Source organism: Phaethon aethereus (genome assembly GCF_964289735.1).
Source record: "Phaethon aethereus genome assembly, chromosome: 26".
Lineage (NCBI taxonomy): Eukaryota > Metazoa > Chordata > Aves > Phaethontiformes > Phaethontidae > Phaethon > Phaethon aethereus.
The window spans coordinates 2,922,992-2,940,737 of record NC_138602.1 but is presented as its reverse complement, the minus strand read 5'-3'; the positions used below and the strand labels follow the sequence as shown (position 1 = coordinate 2,940,737).

The 17,746-nt window shown below is 40.2% G+C and overlaps 1 protein-coding gene across 2 annotated transcripts; it reads left to right on the top strand.

Annotated features, from left to right (window-relative positions):
• The first annotated feature begins 3,423 nt into the window (after positions 1 to 3,423).
• HNRNPM (heterogeneous nuclear ribonucleoprotein M) lies at positions 3,424 to 17,045 on the top strand. 2 transcript variants are annotated; one of them, XM_082010972.1, is made up of 12 exons: positions 3,424 to 3,516; positions 6,018 to 6,215; positions 6,615 to 6,768; positions 7,855 to 7,904; positions 8,218 to 8,278; positions 10,289 to 10,390; positions 10,979 to 11,023; positions 11,429 to 11,503; positions 11,985 to 12,083; positions 14,835 to 15,616; positions 15,917 to 15,968; positions 16,841 to 17,045. In XM_082010972.1, exons 1-12 carry the CDS (start codon positions 3,439 to 3,441, stop codon positions 17,002 to 17,004), a joined length of 1,860 nt encoding a protein of 619 aa, XP_081867098.1. In that variant the 5' UTR covers positions 3,424 to 3,438; the 3' UTR covers positions 17,005 to 17,045. The 2 variants fall into 2 exon arrangements, with proteins under 2 accessions (XP_081867098.1, XP_081867097.1); XM_082010971.1 differs by having other exon boundaries at positions 11,985 to 12,101.
• The last annotated feature ends 701 nt before the right edge of the window (positions 17,046 to 17,746 follow it).

The window sequence follows — 17,746 nt, the reverse complement described above, 5'->3', positions numbered from 1 at the left end:
TTCCTTTTGCCCTCTGAAGCCGCTTTAGTACATGGATATCTGCTGTTGGTACTTTTCCATGGCTTAATTGCCTGTGCACTATCGTAGACTACCCTTGTCTGCTGTTTTGCTTTATTCCCAATGCCTGATATTCTTATATACTGTGGTTTGGGATGTAGAAAAAAGACAAATAAAACGTGACCCAGCATAGGTTGTTTAAAAACAAAAAAGTTTCCTTTGCTGGCCTCAAACAAGTCTCCTGGAAGAAGTGTCATGTTGAATAATTTGACATGTTTTTCAAGTGAAAAAAATGCATTTTTGTTGCAGTCATTCTCTACTGTGGACTTGGTGTCTTGGATAGCAAGCGGTTACACTATTTGTGTCGTTCCCCTCCCCCCTGCCTTTTTTTAAAAATTTGCCTCTTCAGGAAGTTCAGATGTCCTTTGAAGGGAATCTGCTACTTTAAGATGTATATCTAGGTTTTAATATAGGTGTGTCTAAGGCTTGAATGTGAAGCACTGAGCAAAATTGGCACATACTAGATTTTCCAAGTGACAAACAATTGCTGCTGTGATAGACTCCTGGAAATCTTGTGGTTCAGAGGTTAGAGATTGTTAAAAGAGTAAATGTTAAATCATACTTAATATGTTACGTTCAGGCTTGGCAAACTTCTTTGGAATTGTTTGTGTGGAACTGAAGTAGGGATTGTAGCTGAATTTGATTAGTGGTTGGGAGAGGAGAGCCCTCGATCCAGGGGCTCAGTAGTGCTATTAGGAGCAAAGTCAGAGACTTCTAACCCGTGACTTCTGGCCTCTGTGAAATGGAGTGGTTTTGTATTGTAGTTAATCTGGGAATTTGTTGTCTTACTACATAAATTGTTGAATCACATTTGCATTCTTGATCAAAGTTTGGTTGGACTCTGGCTGCTGCTGTTGAGATGGATGGCTTCAGAATGTCTTGGTAATGCTGAATATTCGAACTCGGCACGTGGCCACCGTGTACCACCAAAGACTAGTCCAGGAGGGCTGTTTACCGTGCAGTCCCTTTCACCACACAGACTGTGGAAACAAGTCCATGTATGCTACGTGATCTCCTACTGTTCAGATTATAGGATGGAATTCATTTTGCTAGTCTTTATTTCAAGAAGTATTGTTTAGATAGTGGAGCTATGGATAGTAGTCGAATGCTCTGATCTGCCCTGGCCCTTTCAAAGGGACTTGCTTGTTAGCCTCTACCAGTCTCAAAACCACTGTCCTCATAAAAACATGAATGGATCAGAGTTTGTTTATTCTGTCTAGCTAACTGTTCTTTGGCTGGAATGCTGATATTGCTAAATTATTTTTTTAAATAAAAAATGGAGATTCAAAAAAAAAGTAGTGATTTCATTAAGCATTCCTTTTCTTCCAGCTTTGAGAAAGACCTTTCTGGGTGTTCGTTTTGCATAATGACACTAGGTGTCCTATAAATGACTGGTCCTGTGGGAGGTCAGGCTGAACACCTCTTCTTCTCTCTGTCCCTTTTTAAGGGGTAGACTCTTGAATGTGAGACTCCAGTTCCTTGCTCAAAGTATGCTATCGATACGCAGACTGGGTCGTGGCTTCCCACGAAGACTACTTTCCACCTTTCAGATAATGCAACTTGGAGTCCTCCTGTCTTAAACTTAAAAACTACGACTTCTAAAACCAGAAAGAAAAACGCAAAAAATGTTTTCTTCCATGATTCTTCTGTATGCCAGTCACTTCAAAGGCAGCAGCCATTTCGGTAGTTGTATTCTGGAGGTACATGATACGGTTATGTGGTCATAAAAAGGCAATCCTAATCTTGTGAGGAAAGGTGCAGATGTAGTTTTCCAGCACGTTTTGCCTGTTGCTGTAGACAGTTTTGTCCTGAGAGCAAATGTGGCAGACTGTTTAATACCACTTATTGAAGCTAAAAAATGGACTTTATTGTGGTTTAACAAAAGGCTAAAGAACCGCTGTTTTTTAGTAGTAAAACAGTAGGCAGTCAGTGATTTCTTGGTCTCTTGGTTCAGTCTGACTCCAATTTTGGAAGTTTGTCTTTAAATCCAGAGAAAAGCAAATAACTATTCAAGTTCTGGACTGTGGAGACAAGATTGCATACTACGTAAAGCGAAGGAAACTTGTTCTTGCAGACTTTCCCATGGATTTGGATTGCCTCAAGTAATGAGTGGGTACTAAAGATCAAGGAAACTGATATTGTGGAAATAGCTGGCTTTTGAAGTGGAGGAGAATCAAGAACATGTTTAACTGTTTTAAGACTTTACTGCATACCTGTAATTGTCCAGTTTTGTGGTCTAGAGAACATGGAGTGTTTCTGGGCTTTCTTATAAGGCAGAGGCTCCATACACGGTTGTTGATTGTTCTAAATTCCCATTGTTTTCTTGGCTTTTCTCCCTTGGTATATGTGTCGTCTGGAATCTGATTTGTAGTTGGTGAGGTAACATACGTGGAGCTCTTAATGGACGCTGAAGGAAAGTCAAGGGTAAGTGTTTGAGAGATTTCTTCTGTGGATTTTCTACATGACAAATGTAACTGTATGGTGGCGTGGAACGAAACGAAGTCAGGAAGGTAGAGAGTGTGTATGCTTAGCGGCTATAACATAGGATTGCTTAAAGCTTCTTTTGGGGTGGGGAGGAGGTGGGATGGGGCCTTGTAAACAGTGTTAGGGTGGTCTTCCACTGTGTTCAGTTGGCGTTGGCTGTTTGACCCATGGACCCTAGCAGTATGTATAGTGGTACGGAATATTAAAGTAATACTTGTGTTTTGGAAGACGTCACTGTAGTGGTTTGCTGAATTTGTAAGGCCAGTGTGCAAAAGCAGGTTCTGTAAACTACACTTCCTGGGCCAGAAAATAGAATTTGATTCCTAAATGTAAACGTATATTGCCTTCATAGGTACTTAAGTCCTTTAGTCCAGCGACAGTATCTTACAGGGAAAAAAATAGTAGGAGCACACTTAACTGTACTGAAGGATCTGGATTTAGGGTGAGAGAGTATGGCAAGGGTTTCGCTGTATGACAGAGAAGAACAGGTCACATGAAGCGTGTGGTATTTTTCTTGGAGAATCGGGACTTAGTTCTGTTTGTTACAACTTCAGAAACTACAGTTTAATCCTGTTAACGCATAAGAAATTATATCTTACGGAATTCAAGTATTGAAGGCTTTATTGGGTAAGATTACATTTATTTTCGCTATTAGGGCTAACTAATGTGATTTGACTTTAAAAAAAAAAAAAAAGGTGTTTTTGTGTTTTTTGTGTTTTTACTTACTTCATTTCTTCTTTCTTCCCTCCTCTCCTCCCTGTTACTCGCCTGTGAAACCATCTCATCAGGGATGCGCGTAAGTTCACTTACGAATTTATAGCAAGAAATTAGGAAACTATTCAAAAATAAGCAATGTTCTTAGATGTCTTGTATCCCCACAGTGTTGTTGAATTCAAGATGGAAGAAAGCATGAAAAAGGCTGCAGAGGTTTTGAACAAGCATAGTCTTGGTGGAAGACCATTGAAAGTGAAAGAAGTAAGACGTGCATCTGTTCTTTCAGTATGTTGAATTTGAAGGTGAAGGGGTAGTTCTTAGTCAAGATTTATGGCTGATTCATTTGCAGATCAGAATAATTGACAAAAGGCAGGACTCAAAGAGGATTAAAAAAAGACAGTCAACCTTTACCATCAGCATGTACTGCTGAACTTGAGTTTGAACGTGATTATCAAGACTAAACTTGATGTAAATAGATGCTGATGGTAGCAGCAAAGAAGTCAGACAAAGCAAGAGTTTGGCTTTAACTGCGGGTGTGCTTTCTTTAGTGATTTGAAGAAGAAACCTGCATAAGAATTGCTTGTTCTTGACTGCCTTCTCTTTTAATTATGCATCATAATGAATGTATTCTACAAACAATTCCATAGATTAAGCTGGTTTCTGAAATACTTCAAAGATCTATTTCCACTTTAATGGCTTTGCTGTTGTCAACCAGTGTGACGTGCTCAACTGTACCATGAGTTAATTCTTAACCATTGATGAGTTTAAAGTTTTATTCCACCAGTTTGGAACGTGTAGCTGCATTGGAGATTCAATTAAACAAAAATAAAAAGGGACTTACTTCAGTGTTAGTATTGACTCTTGGTCTCAGGGTATGTGAGCTATGTTCTTGGCTAAGCAGGCTTCATGTTCTGTCGTGCCCTGCCCACTTAATGGTGGGGGGTGAAAGATGTCTGTGTGACTATAAGATGGAGAATGTGTGTAGAAGGTATGACCGTAGCAACCTGCTTCTTGCTGTAGTCTGAGGAGTGCTTGGGAAGAAGGACGGGGACAGCAAATGGCAACACTTCTCAGATCTGGCAGATTTTGTGGGTAGAATAATGAATTCTGGGGGTAGCAGCCTGCTTCTGGGCGCAAGCCATCTTCTGGCACTGACCTCTTGCTACCCTTTAAAGGAAGGAAGAGGTGGAGTGGAGAGTTAGAGAAACCATAGCTGCACCTGGAAGTTGTCAGGCACTGATGTCTCTAGTGGACCTTGGGAGAAAAAGCTGTTGAGAGTGGGCCACCTCTGGGTCAGTTTTCCTGTTAATGAAACATTGTTAGTACTGGAAGTCAGGCTGCCCTTTGGTATCAGTCTTTGAGAAGAGGGGGTTGTAATTTGCCCAGCTCTTTGTGAAACTGTTGTCATACTTGACTATTTCTGTCTCTTATGACACAGACCAGAACAGAAATGATACTTAAAATCGGTGAAGAAGTATTTTACCAGTATTAGGGACTTTAGCGACACTTTCCCCAGCCAAGTGCCCCAGTCTGACTGTGTGGAATGAATTAAGTTATTGTGGATGACCATTAGCATCAACGTTTGCCAACTGTCTGGTGCATACCTCTCCTTGTTGGCTGTCTCGCTGCTGAGGATCATGAAGGCCTTCAAGTGACATGATAAAAATTTATGGCAGACTAGATAAAGCTCTTTGCCTGATCAGAAGACCTTAGTTTGTATGACAACCACTCTTGGCTTTCTATTGCAGCTAATCTGATTTTAAGCAATACCTTATTTTAACAGTGAAATAGGAAATGTAAATTGAGAAGTGACTTGCATTCACTTTAATGTGTTCTCCACCTCAGACTACTATGATTTTCTGTAGCTGAAATAATCATGTGAAAGCTATCCTTTCTCCTGTTTTCAAAATGTGCTATTGTTTAGTCTTAAAATTGAGATCAAGATTCAAATTAACTCAAATAGCTTTTATTTTTAAAGCATCTGTATTTCTGATTAATTAATTCCATTTGACATTTCACTTTCTTCAGCAGTCTTGCAGTGCTGGTGCATTTTGCTCACTGAATAGTGTGATGTTACCTAAGTAACATAAGCTCACCTTCTATTGTGAAGGTGCTTACATTCACTTTCAGTATAAAGTGAAGTGACAATAATTAATCTTATTTCCTTCCTTGAATTCTTCATCCTATGCTTCATGTTCTCTAGCATGTCCTAAAATCTTGAGATTATGTAGTAAGAGGGGGATACATGAAAAGTTTTTTTTGGGTTAGAAAGCCAGTGTGGGGGTGGGGGGCGGGGGCAAGTGTTGCCCAAACCAGTCTTCTTGAAATTTCACACACTGTATCTTGTCTTGTAAAGAAGTCCAAGCGCAAGGTAAATGAATTGTTGCATTGTTTTGAAGATGCCAAGAGTTAGTTGGCACTTGTCTTCCAAAACCTTTCCAATGCCATTCTGGGTTTATTGGTCTTTGGACTGTGAGGTTTATTGTTGGTATTCAGTAATAGATAAACACTTTCAGAATTGGGGGAGATGCATGAGTAGGAATAAATTGATAACTTGAAGGGTACTGGCATATTGGTTAAAAGAAAATAAATTAGTGGATGACAATGATATGTGAAGTAGCTGGCTGGAGTTCCGTAGGGAGCAGATAGTCCCGCACAAAGGGGAATCCCTTCTTCTTTTGACTGTTTTAGTCATGTCACTAAATGTCCACGCATTTAGTGGAATACAGAGGGAACCGAGTACGTTGTTTCTGTTTTTGCAGGATCCCGATGGTGAGCATGCCAGGAGAGCAATGCAGAAGGTCATGGCAGCAGCTGGTGGAATGGGTATTGGTCCAGGCCCGGGCGGCCCTGGCATGATCAATATCCCGCCAAGTATACTCAACAATCCCAACATACCCAATGAGATCATTCACGCCTTGCAGGCAGGGAGACTTGGAAGCACTGTATTTGTTGCAAATGTAAGTGCTTTGTAATCCATGCACAGAATATCTGGGTCTTAACTGAGTTAAATCTAATGAATTGGAAGAAAAGCCGTAGACTTTCAGCTCTGTTCTAGTAAAACTGAGTAGTAACTCGGTAACACAGTAACTCTGTGGCTAGTCTTGTTGATTCTGTAGTGAAGCTGTAAATTAAGATGTATCCTATGCATTACGGTGTCTGTTAATTTGCGTTTTTGAACAAAGCCGAGAAGGTTGCATTAAGCTCTGTAGCATTCTTTATTCTATTTAAATTTTCTCCTGTCTCTGTGAAGACTGTGTTTCTTAAGATTGCTGATATCGGTAAAGGAAACGTAAGAACACTAAAGCTGTTCTTTGGTGGAAACCTTTGTCATGCTTCCAATATCACTTGTCTTCCAGTTGGATTACAAGGTTGGTTGGAAGAAACTGAAAGAAGTATTCAGCATGGCCGGTGTTGTGGTTCGGGCGGACATACTAGAAGATAAAGATGGCAAAAGTCGTGGGATTGGCACCGTCACTTTTGAGCAAGCTATAGAGGCTGTTCAGGCTATATGTATCCTTGAAGAGTCATGATGGGAAATAGTAGGCAAATAACTCCATAAACAAAGCAGGATGAAAATATAAGTTGTAGTATTACAGGTGAGGATATTGCCATGCCACAGACAGTCAAGTCATTGCAGTGGAAGGAAAACATAAGGAAAACTGAAAAAGAGGAAGAAAGTCCATCTTGAAAGAATTGTCACTGTTTGCACAGAGTCATTAACAGTGGATTCTCTTTTCCATGTAGATATATGTGTTTCTAGCCCATATAGTGAATTTCTGTCTCTAGGTTGCAGCTAGTATTAAAATGCAATTTCTGAGGAAAGATTTGTCTTAAATTCCTGTGATGGAGATAAAGGAGGAATGCAGCAAGTGCATTTGCAATGTAAGATGGCTTGACCTAGTGTGTTCCTCTATTCCCTGTGTGCTTATACTGTGCAAGTGATGGTTTGCTACCTAGCAATCCACAAAAACCAAACCACAACAAAGTACAGATACTGCTGTGTGCATGATCTCTCAACTTGTATGGTATGGAAAGGAGGAAAATATTTCCCTCCCAGTTTCTCTTTCTATGTGAATGTTAATTCCATTCTGCATGTTGCACCTAATAAGGTGAGCCTTGTGGGAGCAAGATGTATACAAATTTCACATGATTCACTAGTGTGGCATACTTCAAAATGTGCCTATTTGTGGATTTGCAAATTTTGAGAACTTTTGCACCTTTTCTCCTGTTTTAAATGGCTAAAGCTACTCATGAAACATTTAAACACCTAGGCTGCTTTGGAGTCACATTTTGAGTGATCTCTTAATGAACTGAATCTTAACTGGAAGAGTACTTGTAACTCATGTTTTAATTTTAAAAAGCCATTCTTTGAATGTTCAGTTATTTGGATTTCAAAGCTTTTTACTTTTGGAGAAGGCAGAAGGATTTTTGATAATCTGTGAACGATAGCTTAAGAAGCGATGTTCTTAAGCTTCTTTAAGCTGGAGAGGTGTGCCTTTCTGACTGGGTTTTTGTACTCTGCATCAGATAGCGCTTAAAGCTTTAAGACTTTGCATGGTTCTAGTGCTTGAACAATGATCCTTAATGAAAAAATAGCGATGTTTAATGGGCAGCTGCTGTTTGACAGACCAATGCATGTAAAAATGGTAAGTACGTTCAAATTTTTACTGCTTTTGGAACTGGTAGTTGTGCTCCTGATTTTGGATGACGTGTGATTGGGTTGAAATATGGAGGGGGGGAAATGTGCGTCTTGCCTAATTTCTAGTGATGTCAACTCATGCCATCGGGGAATCAATCAGGTTATTTCTGATTATTTTGCTAAAAGACAATCATAAATACAGTGAAGATTGCTTTAGCTTTAAGTTTCAGTGTTTTAATTAAAAAAAAAAAAAAAGAGGAGGTAGCAAGGAATAGTTTTTTACTTTTCTCACAAATTTTAATGTGTTGAATTGTGTTTAGGACGAACGAGCCTTTCCCAAAGGAGACTTCTTTCCTCCAGAGCGACCCCAACAACTTCCTCGTAAGTCTCTCCTGCATGACTGAACATGTTATGTTTTTTATTTTGCTGTTCAGCAACTGGGGCTCAATCCCAGCCCCAGTAGACTCTGGTTCAAACTCTGGAAAGCTGCGATCCAAATGGTCTGAATAATATCAAAGTGGGAAGTAGTAAGACAACACTGAGCAGCTTTTCTTTTTTTAGTTTTTTTTTGGATACTTCTTTCAGCTCACAGCTAGAAGCTTATCCCAAAACAGTATCCCATTCATGTTCTCAAGGCTTCCAAATCTCTCAACTGCAATTCAAAGACCCCAATGCCTTGTTAAACTGCTGTTAATAGTGGGATTTAATGGAAACATAATTAATCAGCCAATAGGGAAAAGTGTGCCTCCTTTTACGTGATGGTATTCTGGGTATCTAATGTTTTTCCTTCAGTTGAAGGGCTGAATTGAGGACCTAAGAATCTTCCAGGCCTTCAGGTGTATAAGGGGGATCTTATCAATGTATATAAATACCTGAGGGGAGGGTATAAAGAAGAGGGAGCCAGGCTCTTTTCAGTGGTGCCCAGTGACAAGGCAAGAGGCAAGTAAGCATTAACTGAAACACAGGAGACTCCATCTGAATGTAAGGAAACGTTACCGTGAGGGTGACTGAGTACTGGAACAACAGGTTGCCCAGAAAAGCTGTGGAGTCTCTGTCCTTGGAGATATGCAAAAGCTGTCTGGATATGGTCCTGGGCAACCAGCTCTAGGTGGCCCTGCTTGAGCCAGTGGGTTTGGAGTAGATGACCTCCACAGGTCCCTTCCAACCTCAATCATGCTGGGATAAGATACTGAAAGTATTGAATAGGAAGAGTCTGGGTTGGAAGGGAAGAGCTAGAGGCGGAGAACACAGGCTTATTTTGTTTAAATACAGCAAAACTATAAAGTGTGGCTGTTAACGTAACTGTGTTAATTCAGCCAGTTGCTGTTTTCTTAGGCATGGGAACCAAACCTGCTGTGTGCTGCTAACTTGCACAACTTTAGTGATCATCCATCAATCCATCTCTTAATTAGTTCCGTTTTCTGTGTATCTGTCAAAGCCTTGTTCAGCAGCAGTGTCATTCATGGCTTTTATTGCTGCCTTGACTTTCTATAACGGTATACCTCTTTGTCCAAGAGAAAGCCATTGGGTTCCAGTTTAATTATCTTTGTATAAAACTCAACAAATACCAACGGAAGCCTGTTTCTTGGCCTTTATTGGGGTGGGGAAGGGGTACCTTGTGTTGTTTTAAAACAAGATTCAACACTTCCTGTGTTTATTATGCTGAGCTGTAAACGAGGAAGTCCTCTTCTCATAGACAAAGAATGCCATTAAGCTGTTGTTTGATATAAGTGCAAGCAGAGAACTCTTTCTTCCTGATTAACTATAAGGAAAATATGAGGGCTTTTTTTTCTTTCTTTGGACTGGGGAATCCTTAATTCATTTGGGTACAGGAAGATTCAAAATTATGCCTGGGAATGATATACTTTGTTTGCTCAGAGAAGAGGCTGGCTGTGTGCTCTGAATTCTATAGGTGGCTATCATAATGATAGGTTGAACTTTGTGGTTAAATTCTTGCCTACAAGGGAAGAACCTTGGCAAAGGTGGAAATAAGCCATTTGTCAATTAAGGGTAATACTGTGCAAAGGTTAGAAGATCTTTATACTAAATTGCCCACTCGATTCTCCTTAGATTGAGGAGTTGCACAAAATAAGCAGTGTTCTAGCCAGTTATTTTTCAGGAGTCAGCTTAAAACCAACCAAACAAGCAAGTTTTCTCAGTAGTAAGTTGGAAAATGGATTATGAGGAAAAAATACTGGAGATAGTTTTTAGTGTATTTCAAGACACATCTACTCTGGATTTACTATACACTTTCATGCTTTAAATACACCCCCCAAAGTGGGAACACAGCAAGCTTTTTGGAGAATGAAAGTCAATTACTTAAGAATAAAACTTGCTGTTTTGTCAAACTATGGAAAGAAGGCTTTTTTGATATCTGAATATTTTCTTCAGATGGTCTTGGTGGTATTGGCATGGGATTAGGACCTGGAGGTCAACCTATTGATGCAAATCATTTAAACAAAGGCATGGGAATGGGCAACATGGGACCTGGAGGTAAGAAGATTACTCCTATGCTTTTGTTTCATGAGAGCTTTAAGCTGTGTAGAAGGTAGATAGCTTTGTTTTGCCTACACAAAAAGTTGAAGTGTATTAGGAGTGTTAAAAGCCAAATGAGTTTTTGTTGAGCTAAGTAATGAGCTTGATAATGGAAACTTGAATTTAACCAACTGCTCCATTTTTTTTTTTCACTGTGGTCAAGACACAGCTCTCATTTTCTGACTCTTGAGCATGAGCAGCAGACACTGCAAATATACATTAAACTTTTAAAACCATCTGTCACTTTTAACACTTATTAGTGGGCTTGCAAATCTTTGTTTAGGATATGTTTAAATAGAACAAGTTTTAAAGAGCCACCTAAAAAGTAGCACACATTCAGCTTTCAATTTATAAATGCCTATGGGTTTTTCCCCTTTGCTGCTTTATTTTCTGAGAAGGAATGTTGCAATCTACTCAGTTATCACATGTAAGCTCTTCAGTCCAAACAGTGGACATGTTGTATGGTCTCTATTTCTACAGCCAGTCTAATGGCTGAACTTCTATAGAATGACATCTGCTATATAAAGCTTTCTCTTTTATTTTGAGGAATGGGAATGGAAGGCATGGGCTTTGGAATGAATAAAATGGGAGGTAAGCTGTGTTTTTTGACCTGTATATAGCTTGGGCTTTCTGAAAGTCATGTAAACGTAGCCATGTATGTCTAGCAGGCATTTGTGTTCTTTGAAATTGTCACCAATTTAATAATAACTTGCTTCTTTTTGAGTATTAATAAGACTGCTGTAGGTGTATGGGGAAGGGTTAATACCTCAGGTGAAACAGGACCAATGTTTTTGTCATGCAACTTGTTAAAACTGCTCTTGGTTTAGGAGAGATACCGCGTGACCAAATTCTGGCTGAATTTTGTTTTGTGAATCTGTGATACGGAGTTGTCTTGGTGCCTGTGGAAGCGTTCTGTGAAAGCAGCTTATGTGGGTGAAGTGTACTGTTAAGTTGAAACGCATTGCTAAAGAATCCCTGAAAAATACTTTCTTTTAGGAATGGAAGGTCCTTTTGGTGGCATGGAAAACATTGGTCGCTTCCCAGCTGGGATGAACATGGGCAGAATGAGTGGTAGGCATTATTTTTTTTTGTATACCCAACTCCTGACTTGTGTTCTCTGAAAATGTGGCAGTGGAGAGACTCTCTTAGACTGGTCATATTTCGGCTTCTCAGCTTTTATTGGAAAAACTTAAAAGCTCAGAGCTGCCATGGTGTCCACAAGTCACTCATGGCCTCTGAGCTGCAGAAAACAAGTGATTCCTTGACGCTGACTTGAAGGACTAGTTCAGAAAGAGATAAATTGTGTTCTATCCATAGTCACCAGAAAGACTTCTCCAGGGCAAAGTGGCTGCGTCAAATGTGTTTGTCCATACTGAGACGAGTCCTGTTTTTTGGTTTTTTTTCGTCTCAAGAAGACGTGGTAAAATGATAAGGAGAACATAATAAAAAAACTTGCCTTGCTGTTAATCTTTTAAAATTATGCATGTAGTAAAACGTCCTCTCAGGAGTCATTTAGACACCCTGAAGAACGTATCAAACTTAATCTTTTTAGAGATGGATCGTGCCATGGGTGGAGGATTTGAAAGAGAATTTGGAAGAAATGAAATGGGAATGTCTCGTAGTTTTGGAGAGACCTTGGAGAGAGGAATAGGTAAGTACATGAAGCTAAGTACTTTTATTACCCGCTTCTCATACCTGAACTGTACATAAAAATTGTGCATGCTTTGTTATACCAAGACAGACTATATTTTATACATATTTGCTGGAATAGTTTGGTTTTGATCAAACTCCTAAGAGCTGTACAGAAGGCAGATACACTAGTAATGATCTGTGGGGCTGCATAATGGGACTTTGGATGCAACAGAAAACCTTCTGACAGTGTTAATGCACTGCCTTATGCCTTGAAACTTCATGCTAGACTTCCATATATGTGCATGGCAAAGAGCAAGGTTCTGAATGATGTGTGACCCAATCCTGTTGCTAAAACATAGTCTGCAGCCTGGACAGTAGGGAGGAAAAATAAGGTGAAACCTTAATTTCCTTCCCTTCCTCCCAGACTTTTTTAGGAATCTGAGTATAGACTCGTACATCAGATGACCGAAGAGAATGCCTTACTGTGCAACTCATGCAGCACTAAAATTAGTGCTCTTCTGTTGGTCTTTTTGAACCGCAGTGGGTAACGGAAGGCTGTCAATATAGCAAATAACTTGGTGTAAAATATTACTTGAACTGAGCAAGGATAGTGCAGTGCTCTTCTGTCTGTAGCAGCTTAGAGACGGCAAAACGTATTAAGCATGCTTTGTGGAAAGATTCAGAAGATGGGACATTTTCAATGTCTTCTGTGAGCATCTGTTCCATGTGTGTACAGCTTGATTCAGCCAGTTCCTGAGACTGCTCTGTTACTGCTGTGCTCTGTTAATTTGATGCAACATAAATTAATTTCTAAAGAAAGTGAAATGCAGTACACTGCTGGTACAACTCAGACAATTCTTTATCAGATTGGATCACGTCTGCTCTTTTTTTATATGTTATTAAAAAAAAAAGCGTACCTTAAAATTAAGGTTTCAAAGCAGATACAGCCTTCAAAAAACTCAAACCACTTAAGGAAGCACTTCAGTTATGGTAACTCACTGCTTTTTATATATATATGAAATAATGTAATAAAAATAGATTTGAGGGAGGTAATCTTTAAATAGATAAGCAATATTATGCTTTAAAAGACTTCTGAAAAAATTACTGGAAGACTAGAGAAAAAAGTAATTTTAGACTGTCAGCTTTGCTGGCAGTTGTCCATTTTTGAAATGCTACTGGTAAGATACTACATTCTTTTTTTTTTAGTGAAAACAAAGTCCTGCTCCTTCCCGCTGCCTGTATAACAGTTAGCTTCCTAGCAAGGTGCCCAGTGACTCTCCAGAAATACTGGACTATTTCAGTAATGAAGTACTGAAAGCTGCAGGTTTGCTCAAACAAAGCTGAACCCAAATATCTCAAAAGTAGGCAGACCTTCTCCCCCCATCCCCCCCAATTTACAGAGTTAATTGTATTTGCTTAATGACTGAATCACAACATTTAAATACCCAAGAGTTGGCTCTGCCTGCCTGCACCGGATTAGCCCTCTTCTGGGAAGAACAAATGCACAACAGTGCTTGCTTTCAGCCGAAGAAATACTAAATGTTTATTGCTGTTGTTTCTTCATTAAAAAAAAAAAGCCAACTTGCACAAGTACAAATGTCATGTAACCTAAAACCATTCTGTGTTATTTAAAGTACTTCTGAAGCTTGAAATACTGAAGCAGGATGAGTGCTGTTCTTAAATGGGGTTGCTTCAGTTTTCTTGAGCATAGGTTAACCTTAGGGCCTGCATATCTTATTTCTCTTCATCAAATATATGTAGATAATTTAAGTATACATTTTCTTCAAGGCTTCTGCCTCTCAAATAGGAATCAAACCAAACATGATACACTTTTACAGTGCTGCAGTGCTAAACTTGATTTGATAGGTAAGCTAAGGTCCTTTGTACAACAGCAAAATGGCCTAAACTATAGAGGAGTGATCCTTTTATTGCAGGAACTTGAAGGCTGTCTAGCAGAGTCAGGACAACTTAGTCAAGGGATTTTATGTAGCAGCTATAGAAACCCTATTCTTGCTTGTGTTTTATGGCACTGGCAACCTTTTTATATTTTTTTCCACATTAAAAGGCCAACATGCTTTGTGACTTTATAATGGTCATTCTGTTGTGGTTCGTGTGTGGAATTTGCTTTCTTTTTCTTGGAGCTCTGGTGATAAGAGGGCTCTTAGGTTTGGGCAAGCTTTTCTTGTAGAAGCCTCTCCCTGGCTTGGCAGAAGCAATGTGAGTTGCGTGGCAAGGATGATGCCATTCCACTCCTCTTCCAAACAATCTGTATTTGAACTGTGATTTCAGTTACTAAATTATTACTCTTGCTGTGTAATCCCCAGTGTACTGCATAGGACAGCTAGTAGCTAAGGTTATATTTAAAAAACTACTTCTGCCACCTGATCTTCCCCTAGGTTTGCATATGCCTTCAAAATTTCCCCCCCCCCCTTTTTTTTTTTTTTGGAAGGCTTTCTTTGTGTGTACAGAAGTTAAGCTCCTTAGCAAAGGGATAAACTTTTTTCCATCCCAGCTATAATACGTGGTCTGATGAGATGACTGCTCCCTGAAATCATGTGTTGTAATCGTGATGGTCTGCGTAACAGCAGTACTCTTCTTACCATCTGAAATAAAGCTTTGCTTCGTATCCCGCAGCAACGGAGCGCACAGCTTGCAGTCACTCTTCTGAAAGATGATAAAGCTTAAAAGATTTCAGTAGTGTAAGCGTGCGTTAAGGTTGTGGGTTTTTTGTCCCTGTGTGATTACTCATAATCTGTGTGTTGTGTTCCAGGTGGTGGAAATGCCAGCATTCCTGGGATTGAGAGGATGGCACCTGGCATTGATCGTATGGGCTCGGGAATAGAAAGAATACCTTCCGGGATGGGGCATGGGATGGAAAGAGTAGGGTCAGAAATAGACAGGATGGGTCTCGTTTTGGATCGCATGAGCTCCAACGTGGAGCGAATGGGTTCAGGAATTGACCGAATGGCCCCTCTGGGCATAGATCACATCGCTCCTAACATTGAGAGGATGGGCCCAGCTATTGAGAGAATGGGTTCTGGCATAGAAAGGATGGGTTCTGGAATAGGCTTCGGTATTGAGAGAATGGGTGCTGCCATTGACCGTGTTGGCACCACTATGGACAGAATGGGATCAGGCGTAGAACGTATGGGTTCTGGCATGGATAGAATGGGTATAGGTATGGAGCGTATGGTCCCTGCTGGAATGGGAACTGGAATGGGGCAGGTGATAGAGAGAATGCCAGCTGGTTTGGATCGCATAGGTGCCACTCCTATGGAAAGAATAGGAATAGATCGTATGGGTGCTGCTAGCATGGAGAGAATGGGCTTGGAGCGCATTGGAGCCACTAACATGGAAAGAATGGGTCCTGCTATGGGACAGGGCATGGGAGCAGGCATAGATCGAATGGGACTTGCAATGGGAAGCAATTTTGAACGAACAATGGACATGGAACGTGGAAACTTTGCAGGCAATTTTGCAGGCTCCCTTGGAGGAACTGGAGGACCTGCAGCTGGGGTGGCCAGAAAAGCCTGTCAGATATTTGTGAGAAATGTGAGTAGCCTTCTTCCTACCTCTCCTTCCTCCTGAAATTAGTTGGTACTGACATGTTGCTCTCATCTGTGCTCGGTTGACTTCAGTCAGACTGTCTAATACTGGATGCTGCCAAAGGTGGAGTTAGGTAGGCTTTTGTGAGTTGAAGCCGTTTCCTTAACAGGAGAAGAGCTCTCTGCATCTGTAAATGGATGCTGAACAATGGCTGTCCCAGGATGGAAATGACGTTTTGGAGAGTTGGCAGTGCTTGCAAGTTGTTCAACAGATCCTCAGTAATGGTCTGTCCTTCTCTTTTCACAGCTGCCTTTTGATTTTACATGGAAAATGCTGAAAGATAAATTTAATGAATGTGGTAAGTTACTTTATCTCTGAGACTTGAATATGAATTAAACAGTAATTCCTGACTCGGTATGTTCCTGACACTAGTGTCTTAACTAAAATTTCACTCGGACTGAATGAAATACTAGCTCTTAACATGGACAAGTATTGTGAGGATGTTTACCATCCCTGCTATACCAGCAAGAGTTCTGCAGTGTTGAAAAGAAATAAATGCCTAGCCAGTTGGTAACCCACTTAACATGTGCTTTTTCTAAGCATTTGTTCCCTTCTCCATCTCAGGGGCTGGGTTTATCATGCAGATAGCCTCTTTGTAGTTGCAGAAAGAGGTGGGAATGGAGATATGAAGTCCTGAGAACTGTTGAAAAAGCACCTGCACAGATTCTTTGTATCTAAATGAACATAATTGTCTGGGAAAACTGTCCTTAAAAAACAAAACAAAAAAAAAAAGAAAAAATTCTGAACTCAGCTACTGACTGGTGTGCTGTTCAGCTTCGGGGAGTTTTTTCGTGGCAGCGGTTGCTGTGCCCAGACCTTGCTCCCCAATGTCTGATGGCAAAACCAAGTCCCAGCCTCATCAGTTTTGATGTCAAGTGTGCGTTGACAAGTTGGATGGGGCTTGTTAGCTTGTGCTTTGCTCCATTCGTCTACTTCTGGTGCTGCTGCTTGAGTGAGAATTGAGAGAACCAGTTTGAATCAATTAGTCTCTTAAAGTGAGAAAACTTCTTTAAAACAATGACTTGGTGAAGTTGTCCTGCAGCTTTATGTTTCAAAGCAGCAGTAGCTTCTGGAGGTATACTTTCTGTGGGTTAAGGTAGAGAACTGTGGTTTGACAGAGTTACCTGCTACCTGCTAGGTTAAACAAGACCCTTTCTTTTCTTTTTTAAGGTCATGTGCTGTATGCTGATATCAAGATGGAGAATGGGAAATCTAAAGGATGTGGTGTGGTTAGGTTTGAGTCCCCAGAAGTAGCTGAGCGAGCCTGCCGTATGATGAATGGGATACAGCTTCGTGGGAGGGAGATTGATGTGCGAATTGATAGAAATGCTTAAGTAGTTGCCTTTTTAACACTGATACCAGATTTTTGAATTTGTATTTTTTCTTGTTAACCATTTTAATTTGACTGGATGTAAAGGTGTTAAAACAATTCAGTTGCTTTCTGGAGTAATTTTAATTACTTTTTTAACAAATGGATTTCCATTTTACTGTTTTTTGCATTGAAACTGCAATGTGCACAATCTTTTTTTGTAGTTGTGGCATCTTGTTGACATTACAGATGTAAACAGTATGACTTTGATAATAAATGCAAGTTAAAGATTTCAGTCACAGCATCCGTTACTGGCAGCACATCCTATGCTTGCAAAAATATCTGTAAACTGAGCTCAGTAAACTAGAATTTGTATTCTCTTGTGACGTGTCAAGAAAGAATGTTCCTCTTGGTGTTGTCAATTTATGACAGTACGAATCGGTCTTTAAAATGATGCATTCGCGTTAGCGTTTGAATGTCTTTGGGGTGCAGGGGGGCTTCCCTTTCCTGTATTCAGACCAAATTGATGGCCGCTCTTAGCAAAAGGCTGGTAACTTAATTTTTTCCTCCAGTGGCAATGCTGATTTTTTTTTTATAAAAATAAGTAATAAAATATCCTTTACCTTCACTTGTGTCAGTGCCGTGCTAAAGGCCTGAACTGAAAATGGATTTTAAAACCTCTTTTTTCCTCCCCCCCCCCCCTCCCCACCCCCCCCCCCAATGTGGAGCATTTCAGTGGGGGCCATGCACACCAGTGTATTGGTTCC